General features: G+C 47.0%; 2 protein-coding genes across 3 annotated transcripts in view; one reads left to right on the forward strand and one right to left on the reverse strand.

Moving 5' to 3' along the window:
- SPINK4 (serine peptidase inhibitor Kazal type 4) overlaps positions 1 to 15,373 on the forward strand; it is a 112,891-nt gene that overhangs the window by 26,070 nt on the left and 71,448 nt on the right. The window lies entirely within an intron of this gene.
- The window catches only part of B4GALT1 (beta-1,4-galactosyltransferase 1), a 49,228-nt gene that overhangs the window by 1,368 nt on the left and 32,487 nt on the right, over positions 1 to 15,373 (reverse strand). The window contains exons 3-5 of the mRNA XM_075931212.2: positions 6,917 to 7,104; positions 4,049 to 4,171; positions 909 to 1,013 (exon numbers count right to left, since the gene is read on the reverse strand). Coding sequence (XP_075787327.2) covers positions 909 to 1,013; positions 4,049 to 4,171; positions 6,917 to 7,104 — 416 coding nt within the window. The remainder of the gene's footprint in view (positions 1 to 908; positions 1,014 to 4,048; positions 4,172 to 6,916; positions 7,105 to 15,373) is intronic.

Raw genomic sequence — 15,373 nt, forward strand, 5'->3', positions numbered from 1 at the left:
ACTGTGGCTTAAGCTGCATGTGGCTCTTTTAAAGTTACTGCCTGGCTTGTGCACCTCCAGTGCCTATCATTCTACACCTACCAGACAGCAGGGAGGGAAAGCCTGAGGCTTCTGTCCTGTGGTGAGGATGGGAGCTTCTTCCAGAGATGACTGGTGTCTGTTGAGAGTGGGAGGGGAGGACAGTTTACCTGCTTCCCCCTCCCCACCCTCAACAGGGCACACCTCTAACCTTCAACAGCATCCAAGTATTAGCTGCATGTGGAGCAGCAGCAAACAGCTGGAAGCTTTAGGGTGAGGGGCAGTTGCTTGAGCTCCACAGGGAGAGGCATCAACAAAAACATCTGCTCACCCTGCAGTTTCCAGCTGTTTGACTCCACAGCTCCAGCTGGCTCCAGCCCACCATGTCAAAAATCTGGGGGGAGCAAGTGACCCCACATGACCTCCTCCACACTTTGCCTCTGGATTCTGGCCAGCGAGGAAGAGAGGTTCCTCAGTGCTTCAGCCCTGCTTAACACGCTTTCTGGGTCTCAAAGCTTCGGCAGCAACAGGACTGAAGCCTCAAACCCTGGCAGACCTCTCCTGCAGGCCTGAAATTCAGACACCCCCATTCCCACAGAGCTGAAGCCCCAAGCTCTTGTAGGTGCGCCTCAGCTCTTGAACTTCTGAAGACTGTCATATGCAGCTCAGCAGGTCAGAACATTTGGTTTCCACTGGATTCAAACAATCTGAGTATCCTAGCCTGTTCCATCAGGTTAGGGTGCAGTAATTGTGTGGACACTCGGCTATCTGAGCACAGTAACTCATGTGATCAGACCTCCATACAGGAAGGGGGATGTGAGATGACTTGGAACTGCCAGCCTGGAGAGCATCGCTTAACTATTCAAGAGGGGGAAGGAAGATGGACACACCTCTGTGGGTTGGGTTCATTTTTTTGGTCTCTTGAATGGCGAATCATGCGGCACTTCCCAACGACAGCATCTGGGCGAGATATCCTCATACCTTTAAAAACTAGCCTGAAAGTGAACATAGCAAGAAGTGGTTATTACTCCTAGTAAGTACTTGAGTATGCAGTTAACGACACTGCTACCTCAAGATTAACTCTGCAAAATTTAGAAGAGCTGATTAATAGGGCTGGATGAAATTTTTCAGTTGAAACTTTTTTGGGGAGGCCAGAGGAATGCAGATTCAGAGCAACCAAAATATTTCACAAATTTGTGCCAATTTTGGTGAATTGTTTCAGTCAAAAAAGAAAAACAAATGATGCCAACACTGTGTCTGCCACACTGCCCCGTGAAGTCAGTGCTGGAACCCTGCTGTTACCCTCTGAACTCCTATGAACCCTATTTTGAACTCCTATGGCTGGCTAACCTGGGGTCAATCTCATAGGGCTCCAAGTGCTATCAGCTTCCACAAACTCAAGTGGCAGTTGGGGATGCCCAGGATCTACCCATCTCCATTTCTTCCGAACTTAACTGGCTCTCCAGCAGCAGCCTCTCACTTGTCTGCCTCATCACTACTGTTCTGTACACATGCCTACATTAGACTCATGATTTTTTCAAAACCCACTTGCCATCTGATTTGCACTATCCAAATTTCTTCTTTGGCCCCCAGCAGGGCAGTAATGAAGCTACTCAGAGTACAGAGCTGAAGGCCTGGCTGGGGGCAGCTATCCCACTGCAGAGTGGTTCTAGCTGCATGGCAGGGAGCCCTCTCCAGTGCTGGTATCATGGGAAGGAGAGCAGGGCCATGAGCATGGAGCTGCAGAGGAGCTCCCTGCCACTCATGCCCCTTCAATTATCCCAGCTACCCAAATAAAATTGGAGTCTCCTGTGCTACTCGATTGACCAGGCATGCACTGTGTTTGTTTGAAACTGGCATAACTAGTGATCCAGGCTTTAGTGCCGCATGTTATGAAATCTGAGCACAGGACCAAAGCTGGGTCTGATTCTGCCCACTCTTGAGGCCTGGGGGAAGTTAGACATTACAAGCAATCTGTAGATATAATTTTAGCTGTAAAGTGTCTGGCAATCCAAAGTATCACCAGTATCCCCCAAATGCAGCTCCCCTTTCCTGATATACTGTAGCATCTGACAGACCGAATTCTTGCCCTTCAGACTACAGCAAACTTTTCTAACACCTGCCAGCTGGCACACTTGTATGTTCTCTTTGCTGTTACTACATGTAGTCAAGGGCTGCAGAAAATTCTAAGTCTAAGGATAGTAAAGCTATGGAGCAGGCATCCAAGGGAGACTGGAGGCTTTTAAGAACAGGTTGGACCAAACCCCTGTTAGGGATGATCTAGGTTTACTTGGTCCTGCCTCAGCACAGGGTGTTGAACTTGGTGACCTCTTGGGGTCCCTTCCTGCTTAATGTTTCCATGATTCTACAGTTTCAGAATTGACAGCACTCCCTCCCTTTTTGAATGTCCTCTAGCCTATCTGCCACAGTTTCCAACCACAGATGTCAGAGCAGTTTACTAAGGGATATAATTGTCCTTTAAGCAGAAGATATCAGCTATTTTTTTTAAATCGTTAAACCATAAAATTTACCAATGTTTCAGCCAATATTTGTGTGAAGCTGATCCATAAACTCAGGGAAGCCAAGGGGCAGAGAAACATTTCAGACTAAACATATAGTAGTAAAACATTTTGCATATGAACTGAAATCAAAATACCAGTGATTTCCAAAAACTACTGGTCTGATCTCCCAGTAGAAAAACAAAGTGTAAAAACTAAACTCAAGTTGCACTGTGCAAATAGATCCTTGTTCTGTTTTCTGTGGTATTTCATGCTCACTGCTGGAATTTTTAAGTGCTCTACTTTACACTTTAGTATTTGCAGCTGCTTAGATTTTGCAGACAGACACCATTCCCCATATTCTGAAACTGCAAGAATCCAGATTGCACCGAGTTTCACACTGGCCAATATACAAAGAACCAGTGTCCCCAGCTCTTCTACCCATCTCCCTGGAGTTGTAGAGTTTCCTGACCTGGTAATTTGAGGCTGGAGCTCAGTCCCCAGGTGGGGGTAGGAATCACTTACATACCAAGTGAGGAGAAAATAGATTCTGGAAGACAGATGGAATCTTGCTGTTGCTGCATCCATAGCCCCAACCTCAGTCCTAGCCTTTAGCGACCCCAGCATCTGCCGGGCCTCACACAGAGATCCACACCACCAGCAAACTGCTCACAGAGCTCATACAACAAGACCTCTGTCACTGTGTGCTGGCTGCTCCTTCCTGTGCAGCTTGCTTTGATTGGGAGCCAATGCAAACAATGAGCAGGGCGCCTCGCGCTCCAGGACCTTCCTTGGCTGCAGACTCATATAGCACCAGGCTGGAGCTGTGCATTTGCATCAGCCTGCACCTGAATCGTGACAGTGCCTCCAGGTGAGAAGGGAAATAAACACAGGAGCTGTCAGCAAGGCTGTTTGGGTGCATACATGCAGCTCCAGATCCCAGCCCACCTCCTCCGGCTTGCTGTGAAATCTGAACCCTACGCCAGAGATGACTCCATTGCCACTTCCCTACTAGGGCTGTGCTGCAGGGTCAGAGATGGAGAAATGCCCTGAACGGCCCTAGCCAGCAATTAATTTGGTGCAGTCCCTGGCCCCAAGACACAGGAACAGGAATGGGCTGTTGCTCCCAGCTAGCGCTCCCCAGGAAGGATTGCAAGTTCCCAAAGAGCTCTTCCACTGGAGGTGCCTTTACACAGCATACCTGCTGCTCACAGAGACCCTGGCTTTTTAGCACACGTGGTGCAGCACGTGAAACTGAAGTGGCCAGACAGTGTCAGTGCACATGTTGAGGCACTGCCCACATCTACCTAGGACAGCAACAAAGCAATAGCTACGTCACCAAGAGAGAGAAGAGGGAAATCTGTAGCATGCAGAGCTGCAGATACAGCACAGGCTCAAGTCAACTACTGTAAGCATTGCTCAAGGGGGCCATAAGTCACAGGAACAGCAGTGCTGAGGCTAGCAGAGGCTTTTAGCTGCACAACACTAAGGGCAGAAAATCTGGCAGAGCATGTTCCACCTTGGGTCTTTACCTGTTATAAATGTCGTCATCTTCGCCACCCCAGCCCCAGTAATCATTAGGAAATCCGTTGATTTTTACAAACTGTTCCTTGCTTAGAGCAGACACACCTCCAAAATACTGATTGTACGGTAAACTGCAAGGGGGAAAAGAGCTTTGTTAGTGCACCATGCTTGTTACTGAAAAGCCCAGGCTGGATGGTGCCATCAGACACAGCCCTGAGCAAAGGGATGCATACAGTGCACCCCTCAACCTATTCCCATAGGCACTGTGACTCCTCAGCTTCAGGGTCAGGCTATTAGTGATGCTGGTCAGGACCAGCAGTAAGTTACTGTCCCACCCCTAACCCTTGCTCTACCCCTCTGGCCAGAGAGTCAGGGTGTGAGGTATCAAGGTCCCAATCCTGCTGTTCCAGGCACAGTCAGTGGCTTAGTAGCCTGGCTTACTCCTATGGATCTGGAGAAAAGGTACAAGAGCCCATATAGGCTGATTGGCAGCATTCATATAGCGTAATCTGTACATCTTAGCCCAGTGAAAATCAATGTCCTCTAAGGCCCGGGGTTAGGACTGCAAAGGGGCTTGTTAAAAGCAAGTTTAGAACAGGCTTTCAAGAGCCATATTTAAAACCAAGCTTTTGCCCATTTCCTGACAATGTCTGCTACAAGGCACATTCTGCCTGCAGGATGATGACTGGGGTGATGAACATAAGAACGGCTGTACTGGGTCAGACCAAAGGTCCATCTAGCCCAGTATCCTGTCTACCGACAGTGGCCAGCACCAGGTACCCCAGAGAGGGTTGACCGAAGACAATGATCAAGCGATTTGTCTCCTGCCATCCCTCTCCAGCCTCTGACAAACAGAGGCCAAGGACACCATTTTATCCCCTGGCTAATAGCCTTTTATGGACCTAACCTCCATGAATTTATCCAGCTTCTCTTTAAACTCTTTTATAGTCCTAGCCTTCACCGCCTCCTCTGGCAAGGAGTTCCACAGGTTGACAACACACTGTGTGAAGAAGAACTTCCTTTTATTAGTTTTAAACCTGCTACCCATTAATTTCATTTGGTGTCCTCTAGTTCTTCTATTATGGGAACTAATAAATAACTTTTCTTTCTCAGCCCTCTCCACACCACTCATGATTTTATAGACCTCTATCATATCCCCCCTCAGTCTCCTCTTTTCTAAACTGAAAAGTCCCAGTCTCTTTAGCCTCTCCTCATATGGGACCCATTCCAAACCCCTAATCATTTTAGCTGCCCTTTTCTGAACCCTTTCCAAGGCCAAAATATCTTTTTTGAGGTGAGGAGACCACATCTGTACACAGTATTCAAGATGTGGGCGTACCATAGTTTTATACAGGGGCAGTAAGATGTTCTGGGTCTTATTTTCTATCCCTTTCCTAATAATTCCTAGCATCCTATTTGCCTTTTTGACCGCCGCTGCACACTGTGTGGAAGTTTTCAGAGAACTGTCCACGATAACTCCAAGATCTCTTTCCTGATTTGTCGTAGCCAAATTAGCCCCCATCATACTGTACGTATAGTTGGGGTTATTTTTCCCGATGTGCATTACTTTACACTTATCCACATTAAATTTCATTTGCCATTTTATTGCCCAATCACTCAGTTTGGTGAGATCTTCTTGGAGTCCCTCACAGTCTGCTTCTGTCTTGACTATCCTAAACAGTTTGGTATCATCTGCAAACTTTACTACGTCACTGCTTACCCCTTTCTCCAGATCATTTATGAATAAGTTGAAAAGGATTGGTCCCAGGACTGACCCTTGGGGTACACCACTAGTTACCCCTCTCCAATCTGAAAATTTATTCCTACCCTTTGTTTCCTGTCTTTTAACCAGTTCTCAATCCAAGAAAGGACCTTCCCTCTTATCCCATGGCCATGTAATTTACACAAGAGCCTTTGGTGAGGGACCCTGTCAAAGGCTTTCTGAAAATCCAAGTATACTATATCTACTGGATCCCCCTTGTCCGCATGTTTGTTAACCCCTTCAAAGAACTCTAATAGATTAGTAAGACAGGATTTCCCTTTACAGAAACCATGTTGACTTTTGTCCAACAAATTATGGTGGCTAGGAAGAGGCATGTTGCTGGAATGACTGGCTTGGCTGGGCTGGGCCGGGCCGTCTGTCACTGGAAAGACCGGCAGGGTTGTGTGCGTGCGCGCGTGTGTGTGTGTGTCTGTCACTAGAGCACAGACACTCTTAGCGTTTGTTTTTTGGTGCTGTCTTCCTTGACCTCTCCCTCACCACAGTGCCTCAGCCCACACGTTAATGGATGGATGCAGCCATTTCCAGGTGCAGGTATTCTATGGGTCATGTCTAATTAGCTGATGATACTGCAAAAAGATCTTATTTTTGATCTCATGAGAAGCGCCGGTGTCTGCGGGCTGGGAGAGACACTCTCTCCTCATAGCAGAGTGTTATGGGGAATTTCCAACATCCCAATGGTAATCATTCTGGAAAAACTTGTCCAGAAATTCTGACAAACTCTGCTAACACGGTGCTAAATAGAGAGGGCCAAACTGCAATCCCATGACCTTAAATGGAGATACATGGAGCTTGCTGGTTGCTTTAATGGTTACAGGATAAGAGCGGCTGCTACTGGTTAATCACAAAAAAATCTGAAAAAAAAGCAGCTTCTATTTTTTCTACTTCTGTGACTTTGATATTGGAAAACTTTTAAAACCAACTTCCTAATCTCTTCCACAGACAAACCTTTTGTTCCAGCTGCACTGGGACACATGCAGCCAGCAGTAGTTTTTTTCAGGCCTTTAACTGAAGATATATACTAAAGATGCTGCCATAGGCTTGGGAGGATAAACTGTAGAAGAGTAACAAACAGTTCACTGAAAAGAGCTCTCACCGGAATCCAAACTTATCCATCGATACAGAGAGGTGCCGAGGCTGGCTGTAACACTTGTAGATGTTCCTGTCATCCATTGGAATTAGGTCTACGTCACTAAATACAAAGCAATCATAGTCATATTCTTTCAAAGCTTCTTCGAAGCCTATGTTCAGAAGTTTAGCACGATTAAATGTTTCTTCTCCAGCCTAATTTAAAACAAATAAAAACAATTAAGCATGTTAAGGAGGTTAGGACACACCATCCATTTCTGACCTGTTACCCAGTGTTGCAGCATGCTCATGAGACCTGCACAGCCACCAGAGTCAACGTCCCCCTGAGCCCTCACAGCAAGGTTGATGGTGTTGATGGCTAGCATTACAATCCATCTAAAGGGCTTGACACTGATGCCCAAAGAACTGCTTTGCCCAACGGCTGTATTTTCTGGGCAGCTGAATCTGTGTTGCAGCTCCCACACACGTGGAAATTGAAGTGGTTGATCACAGAATAGCCAGAGCTCGGTATGTTCCCTTCATTACTGGCCCACAAGCTCCTACGAGTACTGGTAATCCCCACTGTACTCTTTATCAGCGTCCACCTATGAGTCTGGGGCAGACGCCTGCTTAGCTACACACGTAGGCATCACTTCCAAAAACCGAAAGTGTCTCAGAAAATGGGGCTTGGTTACTAAGTCATTTAGACACTTCTGAAATTATTACACATTATTCTTGCATGCCACCTGTTTTAAGGCTAAGGTTGCTTTGTTGTTCCTTAGAAAGGGCCTAACCCAACACCACTGGCTTGGAACTCAAAACTTGTAAAGGAAACTGGCAGAACAAGCAATGGGTTGCATAAGGGAAGAAGACTGAAGGTTTTGCTGTTCTTGGACCCTTAGAACACTATCAAGGAGGTTCAGCCGGTGGCCCCACCCCAACTGCTTCTCTCTTGAGTTCCAACTAATTCTCCCATGTAGCTGGCTATTATAACAGTATTGGCAGCTTTGCTTGAAAGTCATTTACCCATTTCTACATCTATAGGACAGCAAGCATCAACCATAGCACAGCAAGTCTAGCATGCAGGTCCAGCCTGGACTGAGAAACAAGAAATGGAAGCTTAAAGGTTTCTAGTTTATTCTCCCATTGGCACTGCTGCCTGGCTAATAAATATCCTGTCTGATAACTCATTAATTCAAACTGGATAATGGATCTGGCTCATGGAAACCATGTGCAGATACTTTATCAGTGCAAAACTGAAGAATTACACCCAAATATAGGGCTGGGTTTTTCAAAAGCACTGGCCTCTCTATGCTCCCACCAACTTGACTGAAGAACCAACTCATGCTAAGTCAACTCTTCCTCTGAAACTCTTCCACAAGCTGTTGGCTTCACTGATTTAACCCCAAGTTCATTTGAGTCAGGTTAGGTAAACCTGTGCCGTTTTCTCATGAAGACAAGACCTAGCAGGGAGACCCCAACTATGGAAAAGTGCTTCTGCAAATCCTTGAGCATCAGCAAGTGAAGTGAGCTTGGAGGATGGAATGGGGGAAGGGCAGAGAAGTGCTATTGCTGGCATGGCATTAATCAGCAATGAGGGACTTCTGTGATCTAATTTAGGGATTAAAACCAAATCTGGTACAAATAGGAAATTATTTCCTTTTCTCAGAGAGGTAGCCGTGTTAGTTTGTTTCAGTAAAAACGAGTTCTGTGGCACCTTAAAGATTAACACATTTATTTGTGCCCCTCAGGCTGTGTGCGCACCTCTGCCTGCTAAGAACAGGGTTTACAGGGGCCATTGCCTCACTCCCTGGAGGCAGTTTGGGGCCTGCCATTACACAGAGGCTACAGGACAAGAACAGCATAGATAGGAAATGGAAGGGCTGTGCTCTAGCCATGGATACAGACATCTCCTTGGAGAAGAACTCTGGTCAGGTGAGAGCCAGATTGCAGTGCAGAGTAGGGATGTATTAGTGCAGTCGACGAAACGATTAACTGATAAGTGAGTGCTAGCGACTACACACCACACTTCCCCCCCTGCAAGTACTTTTTTGGTGGGTTTGGCTGACAAGCTGGCTCAGTCCTGGATCACGCCAGAACCCAGCATCAGCCCCCTCTGCAGCACAAGGGCTTGTACAAGTGCTAACTAACTGATTGTGTAGTCAATGAAATTGTTGTTGACTACACAATTAACAAATGACACGCTTCTTAACATCTCTAGAGCAGAGGGTTGTGCGCTCACTCCAGTGCTGTGCACAGAGTTGCTTAGGTTCAATCCTTGCAATACACAATGCCTAAAAGCTGTACTCAATCCTCTGTACCTCAAAGAATATTTTTCAGTGCCCACAGAGATAGAAATGGTCACAGAACCAACTGCAGCAATCTCAGGGTCCCATGAGGTTACTGCTCACAGCTGCTCCAGCTGCTTCTGATGGTTGTGTTGTAGAGCTCCAGTTTTCCTGCACTTTCTTCATTTCCAGCAGCAAGCTAGGAGAGGAAGGTATCTCACTCTAATTTATGCTCCCTAAGCCTTTATTTATGGGAGCAAGTTCAACCACCAACCTCCTGCAGATCCTACATGGCAGCCCTCTTTGAGGCCTTCTGAGGTCAATTTAGAACCCTCATGAAATCAGGGTGTTTCTAAGAAGTCACTCCCCAGAATAAGGGCTTAGGAACAAGCTATTGATTGAACTGAAAACAGAGTTTGCTGCTTGGCTGGAACACAGAAGTTCTCAATTGGGTCAGACCACCCCACCACAGCAAGGACATCCATGGCAAGGACACAGGCAGAGTCCAATGAAGCAGAAACATTTCACCCATTTGGTGTTTTCCCTCCATGCTTCAGTCTGAGACACTCTCTCGTAGATTCAAACAGATCTGTTGACCTGTGATGTGATGTGATGTGACTGTTGTTACAGCCAGACTCCTCAGACTCTCACACAGCCCTCTGGCTTCACTGTAACTTGGAAGGACTGTAAGAGATCTGGCTTTAGCACATTCAAGCTGTGATTTACAGAGCCCTAGCAGCCCAAAATGCACTTGCGACTGGTACATGGAGAGCTGTCTAAGCCAGTGGTTTTCAAAGTACTGGTCATGACCCAGTACTGGGTCCTGGAAGGTCAGGCACTGGATCACTTTGTTGTAGCTGCACCCTGGAAGTGATCAGCAACAGGACTAGTTGCTAGGTGGGGGGTGGGGGCTCCAGGGATTCAAGCTCTGCCCCCCCCCCTGAGTACCCCCTCCCAGTGGCCAGTGCCTGGTCAGTGGGAGTTGAGGGGAGCAGTGCCTGCTGGTGAAAACAGCGCACAGGACTGCTTGCACACCTCTGCCTCAGAGCTGAACCTTGCTACTGGCCAATTCTGGGGCACAGCATGGTCTGTGGTGCAAGGACAAGCAGGAAACCTGCCTTAGCACCTCTGTAGTACTGCTGACTACTGCTGGAGAAAAGCCGGCACCCCGATTCCCTGCCTAAGCCCTGAGTCTGTTCCTCTCTCCCCCCCCCCCTTCCAGCCTGCATTCTAGTCAAAAGATATAATTATGTTGGGTCACAAGCATCAATAATTTTCTTCAACTGAGTCATGAGAAAACCACGGGTCTAGCACATAGTGTGAGGTCCTCTCCTTTGTTTCCAGTGACTAAAATCTACCTAGCCCTTCCTGGTAGGTTAGGTCCCTCTCTTAGGCAACTGCTGTCCTTGCCATGGGTCCTTGTATGATTGCAAATGAAGGGGGGAGGGGAGGCTGCTGAGTATTAATGGGAGGGGAAGCCATTCACAAGATAAGATCTCTGCTATGGAAAAACTTCTGAACTGTCCCAGCAAGGACAAGACAGGGCTCGCCAGCTGAGATCAAAACAGGAAGGAGTACATTGAGCGTTTTTTGTTTGTAGTTAAAAAGAGCCATGTGTTTGTCAACTGACAATTCAGAGGCATTGGCAGGGCTGGAGTAACAGATTTAAATTGCTCAGTATCACACCAGCTACTGATGGGTTTAGCCTCATACTAATCTCAACGCTTTCAAAAGGAAAAATACAGAAGCAGAAACTCACAATGCTTTGTACTCATCTGGTTCATTTTTGTGAGTGGAGGCTTAGTTAAAAGCATAATAAAAAAATAAAGGCCAGATTACAACACCCTTTCTCTGCTTTAATATTATCTTGCTCTCTTAATGCTTCAGTGGTGCAATTCATTGTAATGAAGGCTATTAAAGCTAGACCCTGACTCTGTACTAAATGAACAAATAATATTCTCATCTTCTTGCCAAAGAAACATTACTTGAGAGGAATACCACTGTGCCCTGTGCTCAGCCAGATGTAGCTGTGTAGGTAGCTTCCACTTGCAGTGTATTTGGACTGTGTCTGCATGGGGCTCCATTAGCCCCACTGAGATGTAGCTTCCAGTTGCAGAATGTTTTGTTACTTTCAACATTTAAGCTGGAGATAAACAGATGGCAGTCTGATTTCTTTGCCTGTCCTCTGATTATGCAAACCAATTCAGGTCCAAAGGACAATACTGTCTATGCAGGTGTTTGCTGCTTGTTACCATGCAAACCTTAAAGGGACTCCTTGCTGGAGTGAATGAACCATCCCAGCGGATCTCAGTAGCACATGCAAGGTTGATTCACAGCCAAGCAGATGGATAACCCTCCCTATACAGAGCAGAAAGCTGGCAGCTTGATGAAAACAAAGGCTTCCCCTTCATTGCCTCAGGACTTAAAACTTGCTTAGCCAAACTGAACAAGAAATGCTGTTTGTGTTAATGGCCAGTCAGTCAACACGAGAGAGGCAAATCTGTACCAAGAAAACCCCTCAGATGGTAGAGTGGTCATTCTTGTGGTTGGGACTGAGGCCACAAAGAGAAGAAATCTCTTTTGCTTCTGTGACTCAGGTGCCCCCAGACAAACTGCTTGACACATGATCTAGCCATATTTTATACAGACTGTACGGAGGGCTCTATAGCCATTTGTCTTGCCCATAGGGACCAGAATGCTAATCCTGAGGGGCCTGCCAAGTAGATAGCTTACCAAGCTCCACACGTGCACCCCATGCACGTCCTAGGATGAAGACCCCATGCCAGAAGGGCATGTTTCACTTTTACCGGGCAGGAAATATGGCCTATCACAACCCTTGATAATCTACACTCTACATGGAGACCCTTAACAAAGGAGCAACAGCAGGCTCTCACCAAGGAAGCGGTAAGTGTAGATAGCCCCTCAGGGCCTAGTGCATGTCCATGGAACAACTTCACTTCTTTCTGCCACCCCATCATGGCAGAGAAGAAAAGGAGCCCCCAGAAAATTCCTCTTTCCTGATGGGCTTTAGGTTGGAAGCCTGTTTAGCTCAGAGGAATGCACAGTCAGTCTAGACTCAGGCAGGTGGCATTCTATGGGAGTAGCCCTGCTGGAGAAACTGGAGAGATCTACTGTACAAGTTTTGGAAGCAAGCGATGATCTGAAGTTCCTGGATGGGCCCTAGGTGGGAAGGCCTCTGTCCCACAGGCTCCGAAGGCTTCATTTTGTTTTAGAAAAACCTCTTCTAAGCCAGGAAATACTGGCTTTCTGCAGTAGTGGGGGAGTGGCACTGAGTGTATTCAGAACTATCTGTACCAGGAAGTAACTCGCAACCCTTGTGGAATTGATCTGTGATTTGCCCTCTTCAGTCTCTGATGTCCACTGAAACTACAGGGAGCACATGCTCTCCCAGGTTCAGGTTTCTGCACAGCATCCCCTTCGGGGTATGTCTACACTACACAATATGCCTGGGTTCGGACACAGGTTTGAGCCAAGCCCCCACTTCCCTCCACACACCAATCGGTTTGACCTGAGTCAGCAAGCACCCAAGTCCTAGTACCCTGCTGGGCAGAGGAAGGAAGAGGAAGTCAGAGCCAAAACACTCCTGTGATTTGGGTTCAAACCCTGCCATATTGCCATGTGAACACAGCTCAAGCTGAAGTGTAGGACCACACGCGATGCATCGCAGAGGAAAGATCAGGGTCTAGGAACAGTACACGCAGGTTTACAATGCAGAGTGGTGGCTTAAGGGCAGACCTGGAGACACAAGACCTGGGTTTTCAGTGCAGCGTAGACATACCCTAGAGTTCTCGGTGGGCAAGGATAAGGCTCTGGGGACCAGGGTTACTAAAGGGGTGACAGTAGGGGACATGCCCATGTTAAACATTACCACTGAGGTTTTGAGAGTGATGATCTTGTTAATGGCTAATTGTTAATGGTTCTAAATCCTGCTGGAAAGGGATAACAAGTGGAGTTCCTCAAGGGTCTGTTTTGGGACCCGTACTGTTCAATATCTTCATCAATGATGTAGATATTGGGATAGAGAGTACACTTATTAAGTTTGCAGATGATACCAAACTGGGTGGGGTTGCAACTTCTTTGGAGGATAGGGACATAATTCAAAATGACCTTAGCAAGTTAGAGAAATGGTCAGAGGTAAAAAGGATGAGGTTTAATAAAGAGAAATGCAAAGTGCTCCACTTAGGAAGGAACAGTCAGTTCCATACATACAAGATGGGAAGCGACTGTCTAGGAAGGAGCATGGCGGAAAGGGATCTAGGGGTCATAGTGGACCACAAGTTGAATATGAGTCAACAGTGTGATGCTGTTGCAAAAAAAGCAAATATGATTCTAGGTTGTATCAACAGGTGTGTTGTAAGCAAAACTCGTGAAGTCATTCTGCCGCTCTACTCTGCACTAGTTAGGCCTCAGCTGGAGTACTGTGTCCAGTTCTGGGCGCCACATTTCAAGAAAGATGTGGAGAAATTGGAAAGGGTACAGAGAAGAGCAACAAGAATGATTAAAGGTTTAGAGAACATGACCTATGAAGCCAGGCTTCATGAACTGGCCTTGTTTAGTTTGGAAAAAGGAAGATGAAGGGGGGACATGATAGCGGTTTTCAAATATCTAAAAAGGGTGTCACAAGGAGGAAGGCGAAAATTTGTTCCTCTTGGTTTCTGAGGACAGGACAAGGAGTAATGGGCTTAAAGTGCAGCAGGGGAGGTTTAGATTGGACATTAGGAAAAAATTCCTAACTGTCAGGGTGGTCAAATATTGGAATAAATTGCCAAGGGAGGTGGTGGAATCTCCCTCTCTGGAGATATTTAAGAACAGGTTAGATAGACATCTGTCAGGGATGGTGTAGACGGAGCTTGATCCTGCCTTGAGGGCGGGGGGCTGGACTCAATGACCTCTCGAGGTCCCTTCCAGTCCTATTATTCTATGATTCTATGATCTTGGGAACTTGGAAATCCAACTCCCATTGGCCTTCGGTGGGATTTGGACACCTAACCTCTTTGGTGCCTGCATCTCTGCTGACCATGCAGGAGCATCACAGATACCAATGCTGCAGCTTGCTACTCACACAAAGGGACCAGTGGAAGCCTCCAGACACATTTGATGCCCACTTCCTCTGAGTTTGGAGGCAGGTTCCAGAGGGGGAAGGTGTATACTGCACCAATATTCCCTCTAATTTCTTCTATGTGCAGAATATTTTTGTTACATGCACTGAGGCATGTGCAGCTGTGCACCACGAATAGAAATACATACTGCTGGCTGTGAGCGCTCTGCTGATCAGCTGGGTGGCACCTGAATCTCTCCTGGGTTGCCGCTCAACCACTTGGCTTACAGGGAACACTGCCTTGCACCCCGTTTTCTTCTTCCATCTCACGCCTGAGGCATTGGCATGAGGAATCAGGGCACTCTCGACCCTCAACACCAGCACAGCAAGATCAAGCCCATATTACCAAGGGTGCTTTTTCACCAGCAGTTGAGCAAGAGCTTGTCACCCTACTCCACTGCTCCCTGGGGGAGGAGCCACTGAACCAGAGCAACAACACTGGGAGATGTGGTCTCGACAGGAGTGTGACACACCTGCTTGTGTGTATGTGTCTGTGAGATCAAGGCCCTAATGCTCAGGTACCATATTCCCCAAGAGGCATAAAACTGGCCATAATGGGTCCATCCAGCAACAGTGGGACCATAGCTGCATGCGGTTTTCAAGGTGTGGACATGCTGTGGATTTATATAGTTGCATTATAACATTTACCGTCTTATCTACCCCTTTCGTAATGGTGCCTAACATTCTGATTAGTCTTTTGACTGCCACTGCACAAGAGAACTATCCACAGTGACTCCCAGACACTTTTGAAAACTCCAGCCTAAAAGTATGTGTGTTTGAGTATAGCTGCTCTCCGAGTTACGGACCAACATTTGGTCCGTAACTCGAACTGTTCATAACTTGGATCCCATAGAGTTACATGGCGACCATGCTGTTTGTAAGCGCGGATCGCTGTTCGTAACTCGGATCTGCATTTACGACCGCTTTGGTTGTAAGTGTGGATGGTTGTAAGTGGAGGTGGCCGTAAGTTGGGGAGTGGCTGTACTTCTCTGGAACGACTGCAGCATCTAGCATGTTTCTAGTCCGCACTGCATATTATTCACTAGGAATTTCGTCTCCTCAGTCCCTGGTGCCATCC

Source organism: Pelodiscus sinensis, chromosome 6, assembly GCF_052426305.1.
Source record: "Pelodiscus sinensis isolate ZL-2025 chromosome 6, ASM5242630v1, whole genome shotgun sequence".
Classification (NCBI taxonomy): Eukaryota; Metazoa; Chordata; order Testudines; family Trionychidae; genus Pelodiscus; species Pelodiscus sinensis.